Source organism: Chrysochloris asiatica, unplaced genomic scaffold, assembly GCF_000296735.1.
Source record: "Chrysochloris asiatica unplaced genomic scaffold, ChrAsi1.0 scaffold00126, whole genome shotgun sequence".
Lineage (NCBI taxonomy): Eukaryota > Metazoa > Chordata > Mammalia > Afrosoricida > Chrysochloridae > Chrysochloris > Chrysochloris asiatica.
The window spans coordinates 8,225,721-8,248,586 of NW_006408644.1; the positions used below are offsets into that span (position 1 = coordinate 8,225,721).

Genomic DNA, 22,866 nt, shown 5'->3' on the forward strand with positions numbered 1-22,866 from the left:
TCTTTGATATCTCATGCGAGTAAAGTTTTGGTGAAGGTAATGCAGAAACGGCTACAATCATACATTGACAGAGAACTTCCAGAGGTTCAAGCTGGATTCAGAAGAGGCCATGGAATGAGGGATATCATTGCTGACGTCTGAAATCAGAGATTATCAGAAAGATGTTTTCCTGGGCTTTATTGACTACGCAAAGGCTTTCGATTGTGTGGATCATGACAAGCTATGGACAACATTGAGAAGTATGAGTATTCCGGAACACTTAGTTGTGGTCATGAGGCATCTGTACCTGGACCACGAAGCAGTTGTTCAAACTGAACATGGGAACACTGAATGTTTTAAAATTAAGAAAGGTGTGCAACAGGGTTGTAGTCTTTCACCATACTTATTGAACAAATCATCCGAGAAGCAGGTTCTATGAAAAGAAAAACGTGGCATCAGGGTTGGAGGAAGACTCATTAACAGCCTGTGACATGCAGATGATACAACCTTGCTTGCTGAAAGTGAAGAGGACTTAAAACATTTACTGATGAAGATCAAAGAGCACACAACCTTCAGTATGGATTGCATCTCAATGTAAAGAAAACAAAAATCCTCACCACTGGACCAATAAACAACATTCTTAACAACAGAGAATAGATTAAAGTTGTCAAGGACTTCATTCTTTTTGGATCAACACTCACGGAAGCAGCAGTCAAGAGATCATTAAGCAAATCTACTGCACAAGACCTTTTTAAAGTGTTGAAGAGCAAAGATGTCAGTTTAAGGACTAAAGTGCGCCTGACCCAAGCCATGGTATTTCCAATAACCTCATGTGTATGCGAAAGCTGGACAGTGAATAAGGAAGACCATAGAAGAATTGATGCCTTTGAATTATGGTGTTGGAGGAAAATATTTAAAGTGCCATGGGCTGCCAAAAGAACCAATAGATCTCTTTTGGAAGAAGTGCAGCCAGAGTGCTCCTTAAAGGTCAAGATGACCAAACTTTGTTTCTCATACTTTGGACATATTGTCAGGAAGGAGCAGTTGCTGGCGAAGGATATCATGTTTGGTAAGGTGGAGGGTCAGAGGAAAAGAGGAAGACCCCCAATGAGATGGATTGGCCAAGTGGCAGCGTGGATGGACTCAAGCATGGCAACAATTTTGAGGTTGGCCCGGGATCGAGCCGTGTTTCGTTCTGCTGTGCCTAAGGTTGCTATGTGTCGGTACCAACTCGATGGCACCTAACAACAGCAACATATGCATGCAAAAGCTGGACAGTGAATAAGGAAAACCATAGAAGAATTGATGCATTTGAGTTATGGTGTTGTAGGAGAATATTGAAAGCGCCATGGGCTGCCAAAATAGCCAATCAATATGTTTTGGAAGAAGTGCAGCCGGAGTGCTCCTTGGAGGCCAAGATGGCCAAACTTCATCTCTCATACTTCGGGCATATTGTCAGGAGGGACCAGTCACTGGAGAAGGATATCATGTTTGGTAAGGTGGAAGGTCAGAGAAAAAGAGGAAGACCCCCAGCAAGATGGATTGGCAAAATGGCAGCATCAATGGACTCAAGCATGGCAACAATTTTGAGGTTAGCCCAGGATCAGGCAGTGTTTAATTCTGTTGTGGGGTCGCTATGAATCAGTACCGACTCAATGGCACCTAACAACAACAACAAAAGCACATGTTTTCCTTTAAAAAGAAAAAACAAACATAAATGTAGATAAAATCTTTGGTGTTTCTCCTTTTTATTTTCTTTACTTGAAATATATCTTAATAAATTATCCCATATTTGTACATAAAGAGTTTCTTCTTCTTATTTTATATTGACCTACTGTTATTTATTTAACCAGATCTCTCTCTATATTGGATATTAAGATTGTTTGATTTTTTTTTTTTGCCACTTCAAGAATTGCTTCAAATGATCACAGTGTGCATACATCATTTCATACAAATACAAATAAATCTGTATATCCAAGACCTTTCTTTACCTACAAATTAAATCAGAAAATATTCAATGAGTGCCTACTCTGTGCTTAATACCATGCTAAATATATGTGAGATGTAAATAAATATCAGACTTTAACCTTGTCCTCCATGAGCCAACAATCTTGCTTTGATCCTGGAATCCTGGTAATTTATAAGGTTTTTTCATCTCTGCCCAGAAGAAAAGATGTCGTTTTTCTAGCTCCTCTTGGAGGATCTGCATATAGCTTTGATAATGATGAAAAGAGTGTTCCCAGTGCCAAAGAGACACAGCTTTGGTATCTAGCAGCATCCTTAGGGGAGAGCACAGGCATCTTCCATGCCACTTCAGGTGTCTAAATCTGTCTCACTCAACTTGAAAACATCTCTTCTATGAACGCATGTTAAATTCTTTCATCCAGAGTGAGCACTTCTTCTTCTGTGACCTTTCATAACATGATGTCTGTAGTATGAATCATTTTCTCCTTTAAATTATGCTTTTTGTCTATCTGTCTTATGTCTTATGTCTTACTTACACCTGACTAGTTGGGGAATAAATCTGATTCATCTTCAATTCTGTAAAGCCCTGACAAAATTAAAAGGAAGAATAGGAAGTAACTCTGTGCAGGGGGTAGTCTGAGATAGGATGGATATAGAGAGACAGAAGAACATTTGTGTTGAATAAGCAGCAAAGAACCAGAAATCAGGAGACCTTGTTTCAATAAATAGTATCTCAGAATCTTCATCTACAAAATGGGATCATAATTCTTGCTGAGACAACCTTACAAAGTTACACTGAAGATTAAGTAAAACAGTAGCTACAAAAGCATGCTATACAAATACAGAGAAGATGGCATTTTGATGCTTGACAATGTTTAATTTAGTTGAACCTTAACATTTTCCACATTAGCAAAATACGCCGTAGAGAAGTGAAGTTACTTGAAGTCACAGTCAGCGCCAAAGTTTGAAAATAGAAGGGGAGAGTCGTAATAGGACCAGAAAGAGCTTTGTTTCTTTTCTGCCTGCATTGGAATTAGAAGTTCTGAATTATTTGACTCCTGGATTTATTTTATTTTATATTTGTTTTGTGAAGCATCAACCAGACATCTGATGAGTAGAGGAATAAGAAGGAAAAGATTACCTGTAGGGAAGTGAATCTCAAAAGGGGACTAAAGAGAGAGTTCATGGAAGAAGTACAAATGGCCATTAAAAATTTGGGGGGAAAATATTAAGCATCCCTAATAATTAAGGAAGGAGCTCTGGTAGCATAGTGGTTACGAATCAGGCTGCGAACCTCAAGGTCAGCAGTTGGAAACTACCAGCTGTTACGTGGGAGAAAGATGAGGCGTTCTGTTCCCATAAAGATTTACAGCCTCGGGAACCCTGTACAGCGTCGCTATGAGTCAGAACCGATTCCACGGCACACAGCCACCATGAACCAGAAAGGATTCAAAGGCATTCAACAAGGTTGTGTGTGTGTATGTAGTAAAAATATATGTAACAAATCACTTGACATTTCAACAATCTATACATATACAGTTCAATGACATTATTTGTGTTCATCATGTTCACCCATTACCTTTATCCATTTCCAAATTACACCATCACCCTTAATAGAAACTCACTGTGTCCAAAGCATTGAGTCCTCTTAGATTGGATTTTTTTTTTTTTTTCTTTTTTACAACAAGAACTTGTTATTATTCTCTTAGGGGAAATTCAAGAAATAAGGAAGCTTTCTAAGATCGTGAGAGTTTCAGGAAAGAACAGGGAAATGGGAAGAAAGCACTGCTTTCTACTTGGTGGCAGCATGGCAGCCAGAGAGAAGGCATGCATGTCGTTGGTACTGAACCTTGTCATGTGTGCTTAAAATAATTCCTGCAACGTAGCCAAAAAAACAAAATTCTGCTTCAAATGGAAACCCTATACAAGGTCCCTATGAGTCAGAACAAACTCGACAGCACTTAACAACAATAACAAGTAATTAAGGAAATGCAAACTAGTCCTCAAGATGTCATAGTCACTTATAAATTTGGCAAACATAATTTAAAAGTAAGAATATTCAAAGTGGTCATGTGTGCTGGGAAACTGGCACTCTTGTACAATGGTGGTATAAATTGGTGTAACCTTTTTCTAGAGCAATTTAGAGATATGAGTCACAAGTCTGAAATTGGTTCATACCTCTTGATCTAGGAACCCTCTTTCTAGGAAATTATCGTAAGGCAAGAATTATAAATATGTACAAGGATATGATTAATAAAACAGAAGAGTTGTCAGCAGTCATCTAATTGGTAAAAAAAAATATTCAATGGAATGCTATACAGGATTGCATCTAACATTTATTAAGCTGTATACTATTGTCAGATACTGTACTGAGTTATTTAAATGCATCATTAACTTAATCGTTAGCATAATACAATGAGGGTGATATCATTGTTATCCCCATTTAGCAGATGAGGATGTTGAGACTCAGGTTGAATAGTGTGGATTTGACTCTAGGTCTGTCTGACTCCAGAGCCCATTATACTCTACCACTTATGAGACATTAGAAATCATGTTTCAAATGAGTATATAATGACATCCTAAAATGTTGTTATTGTTGTTAGGTACCATTGAGTAGATTTTGACTCATAGCGACCCTGTGCACAACAGAATGAAAACAATGCCCAGTCCTGTACCGTCCTCACAGTTATTACCCTTGAGCCCATTGCTGCTGTCACTGTGACAATCCATCTTATAGGAGGTCTTCCTCTTTTTCACTGAACTTCCACTTTACTAAGCATAATGTCCTTCTCCAGGGACTTTCCTTCCTGATTATACGTCTAAAGTATGAGAGACGAAGTCTCCCCATCCTGACTTCTAAAGAGCATTCAGCTGTACTTCTTCCAACACAGATCTCTTTGTTCTTCTAGCAGTCTATACATTTAAGATTCTTCTCCAGCACCATGACTCAAATGCATCAATTCTTCAATGATCTTCCTTATTCATTATCCAACTTTCACATGCATATGAGGTTATTGAAAATACCACAGCTTGGGTCAGGTGAACCTTACTTAGTCCTCAAACTGACGTCTTTGCTCTTGAACACTTTAAAGAGGTCTTGTGTAGTAGATTTGCCTGCAATACATCGCTTTATTACTTGACTGCTGCTTCCATGAGTGTTGATGGTTGATTCGAGCAAAATGAAGTCTTTAACAACTTCAATGTTTTCTCCACATATCATGATGCTATTTATTGGTCCAGTGGTGAGAATTTGTGTTTTCTTTACATTGAGGTGCAACCCATACTAAAGCCTGTGGCCACTGATCTTTATCATTAAGTATTTTAAGCCCTCTTTGCTTTCATATTGCAGATTGTTAATGAGTCTGCCTCCAATCCTGATTCCACGTTCTTCATATAATCCACCTTCTCAGATTATTTGAACAGATATAGTGAACGGATATAACCCTGACACATACCTTTATTGATTTTAAACAATTCAGTGTCCTCTCATTCTGTTTGAGTGACTACCTCTTAGTCTATGTTGAAGTTCCTCATGAGTACAATTAAGTGTTCAGTAATACTCAATCTCTGAAATGTTGTTCGTAGCTTGTCATGATCCACACAACTGAAGACCTTTGCATAGTCTATAAGCACAGGTAAAGTTCTTTCTGGTATTCTCTGCTTTCAGCCAAGATCCATCTGATGTTAACAATGATAGCCCTCATTCAATGTCCTCTTCTGAATCTGGCTTAAATCTCTAGAAGTTCTATGCCAATTTACAGTTGCAGCCATTTAAAAATTATCTTTAGCAAAATTTTACTTGCATGTGATATTAATGATATCATCCAATGATTTCTGCATTCTGTTGGGCCGCCTCTCTTTGGAATGGACACAAATATGGATCTCTTTCAGTCAGTTGGACAGGTAGCTGTCTTCGAAATTTCTTGGCATAGATGAGTGAGTACCTCCAGTGCTGTGGAAGGATTTCAATTTCTATTCCATCAATTCTTGGAGCCTTGTTCTTTGCCAATTCCCTTAGTGTACCTTGGACTTCTTCCTTTAGTACCATTGGCTCTTGATTATATACTACCTCTTGAAATGGTTGAATATCGACCATTTCTTTTTGGTACAGTGAATCTGTGTATTCCTTCCATCATCTTTTGATGTTTTATGTATCGTTCAATATTTTGCCAATACTGCATGATACAATACCACAAGTTGAGGCTTGATTTTTTTCTTTGGTTCCCTCAGCTTGAGAAATGCTGAGCGTGTTCTTCCCTTTCAGTTTTCTAACTCCAGGTCCTTGCACATTTTGCTATAATATTTGACTTTGTCTTCTCAAGCTGACCTTTGAAATTTTCTGTTCAGTTCCTATACCTTCTTACTTCTTCCGTTTGCTTTAGCATCTCTATGCTGGAAAGCAAGCTTCAGAGTCTCTTCTGAAATCCATTTTGGTCTTTTCCTTCTCCTTTGTCTTCTCAATGGCCTTTTGCTTTCTTCTATATGATTCTCTTCACATCTCTTCCCCAGTCATATTTTTGAGTGCCTTCCAACCTGAGGGGCTCATCTTCTGGCAGTATATCTGACAATATTCTGGTGCTCTTCATCATGTTTCAGTATTCAATAGTCTGGTTATATCTGACAGTGTCCCACTGCTATTTATAAGGTTTTTAGTGGCTAAACATCAGAAAGTAGTCTGTCTTTCCTTCTTCCTAATTTGTATTCGTTTGGAAGCTCAACCAAAACCTGCCCACCGTGGGTGACCCTGCTGATATTTCAAATGCCATTGGCATACTTTCCAGCATCACAGCAACATGCAAGCTACCAGAGAATAATAAACTGACAGACGAGTGGTGGATTCTAAAATGACCATGACATGATGGCAAGTGAAAATAGCAGGCTACTAAATGATGTATCTCTAATAATGAAAATTTTGTTTAAAAAGTAAATGTTTATATTTTTCATAGAAGAACTGTAAGACTTCACACCTAATAACAATGGTTATTTCTGGGTGTTGATATTATAGTTGATTTTTCTTTTTCTTTTTATGATTGTATTTTTAATTTTTCTAAGAAGCAAAAGTAAAAACGAATTCAAAAAATTGTCTAATCAGCAAAAGTAAAAACGAATTCAAAAAATAGTCTGTAAGCAAGCTTTTTAAAATTAAAAAAATTTTTGTTGTTGTTGAACATATATACACAGCAAAACACACACCAATTCAGCTGTTTTTACATGTGCAGTTTAGTGGCACTGATTACAGTCTTAGAGGTGTAACTATTATCACTCTCCTTTTCTGAATTGTTCCTCCCTCACTAACATAAGAACACTTAGGCAAGCCTTTTGTAGCCTTTATCAATATTTGATTGAGCCCCTGTATTGATGCTGATATCAACATTTCATTTTGTATCTGAGTGACTAATTGTTTTATGTTGGTGTCTGATCAGCAAGGAACCATCTTTTCAACCATTCTTGGGAATCTCTTAGAATATGAGAAACTATGTAATCTCTAGGGGCTTTGACTGCAATAAAGTGTACTTCAGACCATAAATTGTTGAGCCCTGATGAGCTGTAATAATCACCAATCTTTGGACCATGGACCCCTGAGAAAGAAAGAAAGGTGCTTAATGCAAGGAGTCCACAGATCTTTAAATATATATATAATTTTCTTAATCAGTAGGTACTAAAAATACAGCTACTATTATGGGAGTGAGTGGGTGAGGTGAGGAGTTTTTTCCTTTTACTCTTAAGAAGGGGAGCCTCATATCTAAAATGTTGAGAACCCTTGGAATAGAGACTGAAAATGGTGACTATTTAATCATCAGCATCAGGAATCAAAGATGTTCAATTACTGCCCACTAGATTGGGATTTGTATGTTTTGCATGTGCTTGCCTAGCACTAGAAGATACCACCTTTATTAATTGCAAGTATGATTTTTGCCATCCATTCTCATCACACTTGTGTACATCTCTTAAACTGTCAATTGGCTTGTACGTCTAGATTTTCACTGTTTTTCCTTTTCTAAACGTAGTTCCTGACATCTAAAACTGAACATGTTTCAAGCATAGCTTATTATGCAATACATCCATTACCGCACCACACCAAATTTACTCCTCCCTTCTTCCCTACCTTTCTGTAAACAACATTATCCAGCCAGGTTCCTAAATTAGAAACCTTTGACTCATTCACCTCCCTCAACCTTCATGTGCAATTGATCACCAAGCCCAATGCATTTTATATCTTCACTATACCTCCATCCTCACTGCAACTGCCTGACTATTGTAGCAACTTCTTAATGGATTTTCCCTTCAAGAGAATCACTCCACACATGGAAGCCAGAGAGAGCTCCTTCTAAAATGCAAATCTGATCATGTCAATTCACTGCTTAAAATTTTCAATGCCTTCTCATTGTCTACAAGATAAAGTTTAGAATCTTATGTTTGGCATTCAAGGCATGACATAATCTGGCCACAGTCTCATTTTTCACTGATTTTTCAGCTTCCTCAGCTGCTACGCCTCACAAGGCACTCACCTTGTACTCTGGTTACACTGAACACACCACACATTTTGTGTTCAGGCCATTTGGAATATTCTTTAAAAACAACAACAACAACAAAAAACACACCTCTGCCTAATAATAATCCTAGTGTGGCACTGTAGGATAAGCAGTCCATCATAACGCTGGTTTGAACCACAAGGAGGCAGATCAAACTCATCAGCAGCTCCTCAGAAACCCCTATATAGGGTTGCTATGAGTCAGAAATGACTTGACGGCCCTGGCACTTAACAACAACAACAATAACAATCCAATTTTCTTGCATGACTCACCTAAAGCATATTTTCACTAGAAAGACCTTTCCTGACATTCCTAGGTAGAACTCATTTTTTCCTCATTTGTCCCTTTTATGCATCCCATACATACTTTACTATTAATGCAAGTAATACTTCATGGCCTTTATTTTCTCCATCTGTTCTCTCTGTATAAAGCTGTGAACTTCTCAGAAGCAGACACCATATCTTTTTCATCTCTGTGTCTTCTAAATTCTAGCCATACTGAACCCGCTGTTCCCTTAATATACTATGCCTTTCTGTGACATTTGCTTTTGCACATGGTGCGGGTGGGGCTCTTTTCCTGGAATGCCCTTCTATTCTTCCCTGCATATATTCACATAAGCGCTAGACTGAAAGGAAGGTCAGTTTGAACTGCAAGTTTGGCGGTTCAAACTCACCAGTCACTCCTCAGAAACCTTATACAGGGCCATTATGTGTCAAAACCGACTCAACAGCACTTAACAACAACAACTCAGCCTTCAAGACTTAACTCAAATACAATCTCCTTGAAACATGTGCACAATCTCAGCAGAGTTAATTGTTTCTTACTCTGTTTTCCTGACCTTCTGGACAAATCTTGATTGTAGCATTTGCTGCATAATCATTATATTATAATTATCAGCATATATGACTAATCTTCTTTCCCCTTTCTTGCCAGGTCATGAGATTTCAGACAGCAAGAATGGGGTCTTATTTATCGCTGTGACTCTAGCACAAAGCACAATGGGTAAACAATAGATTCTTCCTTAATGAGTAAATACATAAAGTCCTTTTTGGTACATAAGGATCCCTGGTGGGACAACGGTTAAGTGTTCGACTGCTAACTAAGAAGTTGGTGGTTTGACTTCACCCAATGGCTCTAAGGGGAAAAAGGACCTGGAGATCTGCTCATAAAGATGACAGCCCAGAAAACCCTATGAAGAAGTTCTACTCTGTCACATGGGGTCACTATGAGTTGAAAATTGCCTTGAGGAACACCTAACAGCAAGAAACGACAATGGTGCATGATAGTCTGGGAATAACTATTGGGTAGGGCAATAAGATTTGATGTTTATTTACATAGCTAGTCAAGGATTATCTGGGTAAATACTGCATTCATAGACCTTTTCTAGGTCTTGATTCTAAAATCTCTCCTTGTTACTCTTCCAGGTGCTTTTGCCCAACAGTGCCCATCCTCACCCCCATGAGCTTTGGTTCTTATGCAACCTATGGTCATGCAGGGATGCCCTTACACCTTTCCACGATGTCATGAGTGGCGGGCAGCTGACCAATTTCATCACAGACGCAGCCTCAGAAGTGCCTGCCCCCAGCCTCAGGTAAGAGACCAAGAGCAAAAGAATAGGAAAAGTATCTGTGGGTTCTTGAGTGTCCATGCTTCCTGAACTTCAGCAACATTATTTGTATATACTAAATCATTTGGATAATGTGGGCCTCCTTTTGGCCCATGGCTTATCGATCTTGAGGCCTTCTATGGTAGACATATGGCAAGGAAGGCCACTGGGCTAGGCAAGCCAAATCACCCACTATGGCTGAGGGGGACTGATTCCATGTTATCCTCCCAAGGTGTTCAGATCTGGGGAGGTGCCAGAAGAAAGTGATCTTTCAGAGTAAGTCCCAGGATAGACCTTCCCTTGTTCTGCCTTCTTTGTAACATACCTCACATTCTGTAGATATCTCTTTTCTTCCGTTGGTTCTTCCTTTCAAGTCCTTAGTCTCACACACAACTCCTGGCTCAGCCTCAGTAAGTATTTCCTGAGCTTCATACTTGCCTTTCTTCTTACTCTTCTCCCCTAGGATGTGGAGTGGTGGTGATGTGTGCATGCTTGTGTATGTTGCTAGGGCACGTGGGAGCAGGAGGAGTTTGAGGTGGTATGAGAAGCAGTAATCTTAAGAGGGCAGTCTCCTTTCCTGACATTGAAGAAGGTACACAGAAAAGTTGACTGGAGAAGGTAGAAGCTTAGCATATTTTGAGTCAGCCCACAATACTTTAGGGTCCAGAGGCCACGGGAACATGAGAAAGCAATATGTCTCCTAGTGCCTCACAGATAGGACTACAGTACTGAGTCACGTCTGGAGGTGCAGGTGGCAACTAAATATACAGTGAAGAGGGAGGGAAGAATAAAGGTGTTGGGGATGGAGGATGTGGGTGCTGGCAAACCAGTTTTCAGGAGACTGACGAGGGAAAGGCCAAGTCTTGAGAGCCATAAAAGCCAGAGGTAATGTTCCCTGAGCTGTTTTTCCACAGTCAACCAGAGAGAAATCATTGCCTGTAACATCTTCTAAAAGCCATGTCAACTCTGGAGTCCCCCAGTGTATTCACTCCTTTTGCAGATTGGGACTTTGGTCTCTCTGCCACTATTCAGTTTCTTTTCCTTCCCCACTGCCCTTACTTTTTCTCAAAGGTTCAAGAAATGTGTAGATGACCTGCAGGGAATGGGGACTGGGAAGCAATCATTTTCGCTGTAAAAGCAAGAAGTAGAAAGCAATTGATAGAGAAAGGAAAAGAAAATGATTACTTGCAACCCTGATGGCATGACAGTTAAGTGCTAGGCTGCCAACCTAAATGTCATTGGTTTAAACCCATCCAATTGATCCTCAGAAGAAAATACTGGCAATCTGTTCCCATATAGATTACAGCCTAGAAACCCCTGTAGGACAGTTTTGCTCTGTCACATGGAGTCACTATGAGTAGAAATTGAATTGACAGCACCAAACAACAACATTGGCTCTGCTAGGTGGGATTTACGAGATTAAAGGGAAAAGAAAAGAGAGCAGGGTGGTAGAGAATAGTACAGAAGCTGGTGGGGTTAGGAAACTGAGATGTCTGGAAAAGCTAACCAGAGCCAGGACAGCTTGGTTGTGACTAGGTTACAAGGGAGCTGCTTCTAGCTCTGGGGCATTCCCAGTTCAGAGAACTCTTAAATCTGGCTTGAGCCCAATTATCCTAGCCTAAGTGAAGCTAGAGCCACACCCCTCTCTTGGCCTTGCCATTCCCCATCCATCACAATTGGCTCCACCTCAGAACCCCTAGAAAGGGTCAGGCAGCTGTTCCAACTATTCCTGTAGGTGGGCTTCAGCATGGAAACAATGTTGAACTGTAGAAAGCTCAGAAGACTCTGTGGGAGATAAATGAGGATGGGAACAGAACCCTATTTGGTAAAAATGAAGTGTTTTCCCTCAGTGCTGAGGGGTGGGGGCCCAGCTCTGGAATGTTAACCTTTGCCCAGGCAAGTCTGTTAGAGAAGGAGACAAGTGGTAATTTCCAGGAGGGGCCCTGTCCCTCAGGCCAGTGGCTTATGGGAATGCCCCCTCCACCCTGCCTAAGGCAGCACAGGCAGGTCATGGCAGCCTCCTTGACACTAGATCCTTGCATGGAGCTATAGGGTTTCATTTTCCCATTTCTTTCCAAAGGGAAGTCCACAGACCACCCTTCTCACCCTGATTTCAGAGTGCAGAGAGAGGTCTGGAAGAATATGGCTCTCTCTCCTCTCTTGTTTGCCACCCAAAGGCACTGCAAAACAGTCCCTCATTTTCACTCAATTGACCCTGATGTATTTTCTGGCCCTTGCACTCATCTGAGGATAATCAAATTCGGAGGCCTTCTGCTGCCCCAGCTTCTCAATCCTGCAGTCCCACCACTTTGCTTCCAGATGTGCCTCACTGCCTCTGAGGATGCTTGCTGTTGTTAGTTGCCATCAAGTCAATTCTGAATTATGGTGGTTCCGTGTATGCGGAATAGAACCACTGTGCCATAAGGTTTTCAATGGCCATGACGTTTTGCAAAGTACATCTCCAGTCCTGTCTTCCAAGGTGCCTCTGAGTGGGTTCAAACTGCCAACCTTTCAGTTAGTAGTCGAGTGCTTAACTGACACCTACCTAGGTGCATTTCCCAAGTCCATCCTCTTGTTAGACTTTGGGAGAATTGTTCTCACCCAAGTGGTCTGATCTTCCTTCTACCTTAGGGTAGGGATAGGCCTGGAGGCAGATTGAGTCCATTGTGTCTTCCAGGGAAAGGGAAAAGAAATCAACAGAAACTACTCTCTAAATGCCTCTCCTCAGCACCATGGAATGTCCAGTCCCACTCCTGTCCTCCTTGCCAGGCTGGGAGGGCCATCCTGGCCCCAGTGTGGCGGGCCCAATTGGGAGAGAGCCGGAATTCCCCAGCGACAAAGCTCTGATTCACTGGCCAAATCCTGACATAGCCGCCCCCTCCAGATTCCTGGGGGGTCAGTAAACAAACAGGATGACAGCTCCCGCCTCCTGTCCCGGTTCAGCTCTGCCTGCTCTTACTGTGCAGGCTTACTCAGAACCTGGCAGAACTTTGCATGCAGCTCACCAGGCATCAGACTGGGCAGAAGGATTCAGGCTGAGGGGTAATCATGGAGCTGCCCAATCCTGCAACAGAGCTCCCGGGCAGCACAGGTAGGGTCAGCTCATGGGGGTCCCCCTGAGCAGGCAGCCGAGTTCATAACCTTACCACAGATGGTGAATGGAAGCTGGCTATGGTTCCCTGGCTGGCAGACATGCAGAAGCCCTAAGCTTGGCTGCTCTCATGTCCTCACTTCCCTTTCAGTTTGTGACTGAGAACTGTGGTTTTTATGAGACAATCGGCTTCCTAAATTGCCTGGAGAGTCTTGTGTGGGAAGAAAGTAGGTTTGGGGTAAAAGAGAGATTTGAGGATTGACAACCCCAGTAGTTACTAATCGGGCTGCAAACTTCAAGGTCAGCAGTTCAAAACTGCCAGCTGTTCCGCAGGAGAGAGATGAGGCTTTCTGCTCCTGTAAAGATATACAGCCTCGGAAATCCTGTACAGGGTCGCTATGAGTCGGAATCGACTCCACGGCACATCATCACCACCACCAATAGGGCTATTTTCTTTCCACAAGAAGGCAAGCAGGTAGACAGGTGAGCAGACAGGAGTGTGGTACCCTCCTCCACACTCCTCTTCCCCCTACTGACTGGGCAGTTCTGGCAATGTGCTGTAAGCACTAACTTCTTAAAGGCTATTTGGTATAAACACTATTCCCCCAAAGCCCCACAATGCCCACAGGGCCATTTCAATGCTAGGGAGACCAAGTGATGGATTATATGAGTTTGAGGGTATAAGGCTAAACTTTGGTAACTCTGTGGCTGGTTCAAGAAATCCTGGTGGCACAAATAGTTAAACGCTTGACGGTTAACTGAAAGGTTACTGGTTTGAATTCACCCAGCAGTTCCATGGAGAAAAACCAGGATATCTGCTTCTATAAAGATTAGAGCCAGGAAAATGCTATGGGGAAGTTCTACTCTGTTATGCAGGGTCAACCTAAGTTGGAATTGACTCGATGGTACCCAACAATAACATGGCTTCTTCTCTTAGCTGCTGACTCTGGGCAGAGTATTTTGGAGATCAGGGTCCAAAATGCTGCTTTCATTCGTTCTCAGTCACTGGAAGGTGAATAACGTTCTTTAAGACTATTTACGGACTGCCTGACTGATGGTGGGAAATGAGAGTAAGGAAGGGAAGAGGGGGCATCAAGACCTAGGTCCAGTTGGGAAGTAGAATATCTACTACTGATAGCTCTTTCTGGCTGTTCTACTTCCTCTCTGACTCTTTATGGGGCAACCCCTCAGTTTTCTTATCTCAAAGGTTTGATAAAACTGTAGGAACGTGAGGTATGAGCCTATCACTCACCTTGAGGGAAAATACCAGTGACTGGGTAATTCTGAGTAGCTTGTTACCTAAGCAAGTACTCCCAGGATGCCATCTGGGCAGTAGTCACTGTCAGAATTTATAATGTTAAGAGTAATCATCAAAGTAAGAAAGACTGAGTGCTGACGGCCAGGAGGCAGACTTATAGAATGTGCCCTTTGGTTGTTTAAATTATTATATATTCCTGAGTGTTTTTGTGTACATGCCCCCCTCCTCCCCAAAAACCCAGGGGGAATAGAAGGAAATACTGTTGAATGCACAGAGGAGATTGTAATCATTGCAACGAAACGATGAGTGTAAAACTGATGTTCTCCCAAGTAAACTAGCACTCAATTCACAACAAAAACTTAAAAAAAAAAAAAAAGAGTAATAATAAAAGTCAGTCATATGTGACTGACCTTTGTCAAGAGAGGACCTGAACCTCCTCCCCACTGAACACGCATGCAGAGAACAGGATTTCTGAGCTCTCAAACCAGCCCTTCTCTCCTCTTGTTCATAGTTGTTCCACTCTTAGTTTGATGCAGACCAAGGTGTGGCACACTATAGGACTCACAGCTGTTTATGTGCTTGGATGTCTGTGTTTCTCTCCAGGTTAGAGCTACTACTGCTGCCCCTGTGCTTCCTCAGGATGGTGCTGGGGCTTCCTGCCTAAGTCCAAAGCTGTTTAGCGGGTCTCTTGGTGTCTCTGGACCCTTGGAACCGGCAGCCATGAATCTGTGTTGGAATGAAATTAAAAAGAAGTCTCACAACCTCCGGTAAGGTCCACTCACTAGAAATGGACTTTAGAGAAAGGCTTAGATAACATTGGACTTCTTTAAGCTGCTACACTTGCTTTTTCCTCTTACCATGTGTACCACCCTTTGCATCTGTTTCTCTCTTCTTCTTTGGCACTGGGGAGAGCACTCTGGATTAGAAGGCAAGAGACTTCAAGTTGAGCTCCAGTTTGAAGTAGCAGTGTCACCTGGGATATATTATTTGAGTTCTCTGAATTTTAACTTCCACTTTGTTTTGTTTGTTTAAGAAAAAAGGAGAATGAATGGAGAAATAATATCTGTTTTAACTACTTCATGGTGTTGTGGTGAGAATTCTCATAAGATACGAAAATGCTTTGTAAACATAAAAATGTTGATATATAAATGAAGAAAATGATCGTTACCTCCTCTTCTTTCTCTCATAACTGTTCTGCATCCCCAAGGGTCTTATCTACTTTCCTTCCCAATTTTTTAAATGTCCTCTACTTGCATCCATTGGTTATCAGCCCACCTATTCCTCCCTAAACTAATAACAACTCAGTAAGAGTTTGAAGGAAGTTTCTATATTAGTTGCTCCTTTTTTCCCTACCCCTGTACCCTTCCTACTCCTTTCCATGTCCTCTCATCAAAGCCCAAACTCCTGGGCTTTGGTGGGGTAGGACAGTATAGAGAAGTTGAAAGAATGGAGGTTCAAACAAACCTGTGTTCAAATCATAGTTCAACTAATGGCATAACTGTGGGCAAATAACTTGACTTCTCTTGGTAAAAGTGGTGCCTATTCAGTGAGAATTCACTGAAGCAATAATTTAGGTAAAAGACTTGACCCGGGCAGTAGGGAAGCAATGAATAAAGATAATTATTATTATCAACCAAGAGGAATGTGCTTGATGGCTACATATAACCGTGGGTCATCCTCCTGATTCTTGTTACTTGTTCATTTGTGCGGGCAGGCAGACAGAGATAATTTTCTTCCCTGTATCTCAATCCTCTATCCTATGTTGTTGTCACCCATTGGGACCCTTGAGCTAGTTATGTTTTTATGTCTTCTTGCACATGTGTAGGCAGACACACACAGCCGTAAAATGTGCCCTTCCACTTACCAGCATCCTCTCTGCTCTGAGGCTAGACTCTGGGTAGTCTTGGGCTAAGTAATTGAACATGACTTGAATCCTGCCAGGGTAAGAGTGGAACCGGACAACTGTCATCCCCTAATGCCCCTGCTCAATTTCCTACCCTTTCCAGCCTGATGCACCTGAATTAACTGAGGATCACACAGTGACTTTTACCTCACCATCCCCATCCATGGTCCTGCCCACTTTTTAGTGCCATGTGAAGATATCTCAAGAGCCTTTGTGATAGGTGACGAGGAGATACCGGTCCCTTTCCACTCCAACCAGAGTTGTTGTTGTTGTTGTTAAGTATCGTGGAGTCGCTCCTGACTCATAGTGACCCTGCACAGGGTTTCCGAGGCTGTAAATCTTTACGGGAGCAGAACGCCTCATCTTTCTCCCGTGGAACTGCTGGTAGTTTCGAACTGCAGACCTTGAGGTTGGCAGCCCGATTTGTAACCACTACGCTACCAGAGTTTAGATCCTCTTTAATCTGTGTTAAATATTAAAGTTTCACATAAGTATTTTGGAAAAAAATGTTTTACCACTTAAGAAGAGTGAAGATTGAAAATCATTGGTTTTATCCATTATGTGCAGTGCTCGCCTAGAGGCCTTTTCAGACCACAGTGGAAAGCTTCAGCTCCCTCTCCAAGAGATTATTGACTGGCTCAGCCAAAAGGATGAAGAGTTGTCAGCTCAGCTGCCCTTACAAGGGGATGTGGCCCTGGTGCAACAGGAGAAGGAAACACATGCGGTAGGTTTGAATTATAGGGACTACAGTGTTTAGCCTCTCAGTTGGGCGAGGGATCCCTCCTCAGTACCCTGACAGACAGGTACCCAACTTTTGCTTAGATACCTAAAGTAACAGGAGGTTATATGCTGTCCTACCTGTCTAATGCTGTCCACAGAATTAGTCAAAGCGTTCCTTTCTATTCCTCCCATCAAATATTAAAAATTTGCCCTGATTTTTATTGGGGATCATGAGGGGAAATTATCATAATATAGTGTTAAGTGAAAAACAAAACTATATATGAGGGGACTTCAAAAACTTCATGAAAAATGGCATTAAAAGATAAAGAAATTTCTCCATGAACTTTTATAAGCCTCCTCAAACATATGGATCTCAATTGCACTAAAAAGAACATAGAAGAGTAATCTGACACAATTTGATGAACTTGACCTACACCTATGGATGCAGTACTTCAAAAGAGGGAACAAATCTTTACAGCAAAGATCATTCCCACCCCGTCCATACACAGAATAGACAGGGATGGGCAACTTGGACATTGGCTACCCAAAATGGGGGGGCTACAAAGGCAAGAAGTGATTGGCTTACAAGCTTTCAAGAGGGAGCCTAGATCCAGAGGGCATGGAGGAAGGTAGACTCTCCATTGAGTAGTGTCCAATCTGTCTAGGCAGGGCTGATGAAAGGAGATGTGGATAGGTCTCTTGTGACACAATAGTGAGTAATTGTTATCAGGAGTGATTTTGAGGGTTGGAAATGTAAAGGTAGACGTTTTGTAGCAAAAGGAGGAGAGTGGTTGACTTTGCTGTCTAGGAGCAGAGGTCCCTGGGACAATCAAGGGAGAAGAGTGGAGAGCGGGACCCTACCCAGAGAAGCAGTGACTCCAGAGATGGAGGCAGAGATGTGAAGAGATGGAGTGGCTGGGGACTTTAGACCCAGAGAGGGAGAGGGGTGTGTGCTGATGACCTGGGGGGGCAGGCTTGCAGTGTATACCCTTTGGTTGGTTGCTGATACATGGAAGGAATGGTAACCATGGCAATGAAATGATATACGATAGGATGAATGTAAAGCTAATGTTCTCCCATGTAAACTATCACATAATTCACAATAAAACATTTAAAAAAAAGAACATAGATGTGTATGTGCATATATCAAAATATAGGAAGAAAATATAGCAAAGGATTAACAATATTAATCCTAGGTATTGAAACGACAAATGTTTCTCATTTTCTTCCTTATATTTTTGTGAAATTGCTTAAGAGTTCTACGGCTTACATTGCCTTTATAATCAGAAATAAATATTTTTAAATGAAATACAATATAACAAGAAAATAAATAACTACATCACAATATGAATGAATCTTACAAATAGTGACAATAACAGATACAAAAAAATACATACTGTAAAATTCCATTTATATAAAGTTCAAAACTAGTGGTTACCTTTGGAGATAAGAAATCCCTAGGTGGTACAAAGAGTTAACATGCTCAGCTGTGAACTGAGAGGTTAACAGTTCAAGTCCACCCAGAGACAATTTGGAAGAGAAGCCTGACAATCTAATTTCAAAAAAATATCTATTGAAAATCTTATGGTGCATAGTTCCACTCAGATACATATGGGATCACCAAGAGGTGGAATCTACTTGAAGGCAACTGGTTTTTTTTTGTCGTTGTTTGTTATTATTGTTGTTGTTTTGAGGAAGTGGGGGAGTGTAAGGGTGGGGTAGGAGCCCCTCCCTGGGTTAAGCACTCTACTACTAACTAAAAGGTTGGCAGTTTAAACACACCCAGAAATACCTCAGAAGAAAGGACTGGTAATCTGTTTCTGAAAAATCACAGCCATTGAAAACCCTGTGTAGCACAGTTCCATCCTCACTCACATGGGACTGTGAGGTCAACTCAACAGCAACGGGCTTTGTTGTTGTTGTTGTTTGGTTGTTTAAGGATAGGATAGTGACTAGAAGGAGGTGTCAGGGCACCTTCTGAGATGCTAGTAGAGTTCTGCTTCTTGAGCTGTGTACTGTTTACACAGATGGAATCTTTTGTTGTTGTTGTTGTTTTAAGGTTTTTACTGTGGATTGAGTAAAAGTTTACAGGGCAGATCATCAGTTTTACATTCAACAAATCATACACCTTGTTTCATTACCATGATTACAATCTCCTCCATGTACCATCAGTTAACAGTATTTCTCTCCATTCATTTTAGCTGTTCTTTAAAAACAAAACAAAACAAAAAAAAAACTGCTCAGGCATATATAATAATTTACACTACCAAAGGGCACATTCTGCAAGTCTGCCTCCTGGCTGCCATCTCTTAGTTCCTCTCTTCCCATGAATCTAGAATCCTCAGCTGCTCCCTCTCTCCATGTCCCCATCTCTGCCTCCATCTCTGGTGTCGCAGCTTCTCTGGATAAGGTCTTGTATTCCACTTGTGCTCTTTTCCCTTGATGGTTCTAGGGTCCTTTGTTTCTGGACTGTAAGATTAACTACTCCTCCATTTTTGGTACAAAACTTCTACCTTTACAATTGTGACCATCACAATTAATCATGATAACAATTACTCACTATTGAATCATAAGACTCTTATCCCCATCTCTTGTAACCAGTCCCATCTAGACAAGATGAAAACTATTCAGTGAGGACTCTTTCTTCCCCCACACACTTGTAAACCGAACTCCCTCTTGAAACCTTGTAAACCAGTCACTTCATGCCTTTATCACCTCCTCATTTTAGGTAACCAATGTCTAAGTTGCCCATCCCTATCTACCCTGTGTACAGAGAGGATAGCATTGATACTTGATGTGAAGACGCCTTCCCTCTCTGTTGGTATTTAGAGTTACTAGGAGCTCTGGTAGCATAGTGGTTACGATTCAGGCTGCGAACTGCAAGGTCAGCAGTTCGAAACTACCAGCTGCTCCGCGGGAGAAAGATAAGGCTTTCTGCTCCCATAAAGATTTGCAGCCTCGGAAACCCTGTTCAGGGTCGCTTGATGGCACTTAACAACAACAACAACAAACCTCCATGAGTATAGGTAAAGTTCATCGAATTGTAGCAATTTACCCTCATTTCCTTTATCAAAAATTATTTTGCTCCTTTTTGTGTGTGTGTGTGTGTGTGTGTGTAATCTTCCTCTAGTCGAGTTCTAATTATCAAGCCATTAAGGCTAAGTCACATGGGTACTGTCTGCAAGTTTGGGTGTTCTTGTGCATCTCCCCTCGCTTCATATCAGCTGGATGCTTCACTCTCAGCTATAGCACAGATGGAATCATTTTATGAAAAATCATCAAGATGTGCACTCATAATTTGTGTCTTTTATATGAGGGGGCTTCAAAAGGTCTGTGGGAAAAAATCGGTTATCTTTTCATTCCAATTTTCAATGAATTTTTTGAAATCCCCTCATATTTCAACAAATTTAATCTAAAACTTAAGACAAATTCTGCCCATCCTGATTTTGATTTCTCTAAGCTTCTTATAGCTCTGGTAGGGTAGTGGTTACAAATCAGACTGTGAACCTCAGGGTCAGCAGTTCGAAACTACCAGCTGTTCCATGGGAGAAAGATGAGGCTTTCTGCTCCCATAAAGGTTTGCAGCCTCGGAAACCCTGTACAGGGTTGCTATGAGTCAAAACCGACTCCACGACACATAACAACAACAACAACAAGCTTCTTATAGGGGACTTTCTGAGTCATCTAGAGAACCAAGATCCCCAGCCCCAAATCCCTGCCCACACTTCTCTCTGCCCAGTGGCATAAAACAACAACAGCAAAAACGAACAGCTGCTGTGGAGTCAATTCCAATATATGCTAACCCCATGTGCTGTAGAGCAAAGCTGCAGCCAGTAGGGTTTTCATAGCTGTGAACTTTCAGAAGCCAATTACTAGGCCCTGTCTTCTGAGGCACCTCTGAGTGGGTTCAAGCCACCAACCTTTTAATTAGTAGTCTAGTGCTCAACCATTTGCACCACCCAAGGACACCTATTGTTGCATAGTTGTTGCTGTTGCTAAGTGCTGTTGAGTCAGTTCCAAGTCATAGCACCCTGTAGAGGGCTTCTGAGGAGCAGCTGGTGGGTTTGAACCAACGACCTTATAGTTAAAACCTACCTTGAAGTCTAGTGCTTATCCTACAACACCACACCAGGACTCCAATTTCATAGTAAATTCTGTCAGTGTCAGAAAGTTATTCCTCTGCCTATAGAAATAACTGGGAGCTTTGATAATGGCTACGCTCTCAGCTGCTAACTGAAAGATCAGCAGCTCGAACCCACCAGCTGCTCTGTAGGAGAAAGATGTGGCAATCGGTTCCTGGAAAGAGTCACAGCCTTGAAAACTCTCTAGGTAGTTCTACTTGGTCTTATTGTGTCACTATGAATTGGAATTGACTCTATGACAATGGGTATAGGAAGGACTACAGCTCTTTCTTCCTGGATAGCCCCAAAATTCATGATAGTGCCAAATTGCACTAAAGAGAAGAACAGTTGTCAGTTGCAGCATAGAATTTAGAGTGAGTGAAAGACTTTATTTTCCTGTTTACCATATTGCTAACCTTCACAGGCCTTTATGGAAGAAGTTAAATCTCGGGGCCCCTATATCTACTCCGTGCTAGAGTCGGCTCAGGCTTTTCTGTCCCAGCACCCATTTGAAGAATTAGAGGAGCCTCGTTCAGAGCGTAAAGGTGAGTACTCTTCTTCTCTTCACACTTCTTGATCTATGTATCATTAAACACCTTCCTCCATTCACCAAACTCATTGTCTCAGCTTTCTCCTGTGAGTCTAAAGGGAGGAGCAAGATTCATACTGCAAGAAAAAGCAAAGGGAACATAAACTGGAGTTGGGTGACCAGCATGTGAATCAAAGCTGTATGTGGCTCTGTGGACCATCATGTGTGGCTTTTTAATCATATGTGAAAAAGAACATGACTCCAATGAATTTAACTGACGGGCGCTGCAGGATATTGCATTGGACTGCAAAGTTGGTTTGAAGCACAAGATTGGTTCAAACTCACCAGCCACACCTCGGACTATAAAGAGTAGTATTGTCCTTGAAAAGACATACTGTTTTATTCCAACATATAAAGACATGTGCCGATATGCTCTAATCATCATTATGTATAAGAGACTCTTAAAAATGTTTTGCTGGAGTATTTTTGTATTTAATATATTTTTGGTTAATATATAATTAATAAATCATTTCCCATTTCAACAATCTTTACATGTACACTTTTGTTGGTTGACTATGTGCCATGGAGTCAGTCCCAACTCATAGAGACCCTGTATAGGGTTTCTGAGGCTATAAATCTTTATGAGACCAGAAAGTCGCATCCTTCTCCAACGGAACAGCTGGTAGTTTCAATCTGCTGACCTTGAGGTTAGCAGCCCAACTCGTAACCAGTGATGTTAAATAAATTTATCATATTGTTCAACCACCACCATTAATTGTTCGCATAGTTTTCTATCATCCTTAACAGAAGACACCGAGCTTCTGTTAAAGGTGATGGGAAACTAACTGTTGTGTAAAAGTAAAAACTAAGGATTGTGTAAAAGTGCTTTTTAAAATCTAAAGCATTAGGTAATAACAATTGGGAAGAAAATTGACTGTGGCTCTTTGATATTGACCCTAGTGAATTTTGGCCCCTTTTCTTAGTAGAGTGGGCCACTCTAGGTTTATATTCACATAAGCAACAGGATAGGTTTCCTAGTAGATTGTGGCTGTTGTTGCTAAGACCCATCGAGCCCGTTCTGACTCTGGTGAATTTGAACAGCCAACCTTGCGGTTCAAACCTACCTTGCAGTCCAGGGTATAATCCCATAGTGCCACATCA

The 22,866-nt window shown here is 41.3% G+C and overlaps 1 protein-coding gene across 2 annotated transcripts in view; it reads left to right on the forward strand.

The window, feature by feature from the left end:
- DRP2 (dystrophin related protein 2) overlaps positions 1–22,866 on the forward strand; it is a 70,795-nt gene that overhangs the window by 19,032 nt on the left and 28,897 nt on the right. The window contains exons 1-4 of one of the 2 annotated variants that reach the window (XM_006869097.1): positions 9,952–10,068; positions 15,036–15,199; positions 16,903–17,059; positions 21,601–21,721. In XM_006869097.1, the coding sequence (XP_006869159.1) occupies positions 9,952–10,068; positions 15,036–15,199; positions 16,903–17,059; positions 21,601–21,721 (559 nt within the window). Of the gene's footprint in view, positions 1–9,951; positions 10,069–15,035; positions 15,200–16,902; positions 17,060–21,600; positions 21,722–22,866 lie in introns of those variants that run through there. The other variant, XM_006869098.1, reaches the window with a different exon arrangement.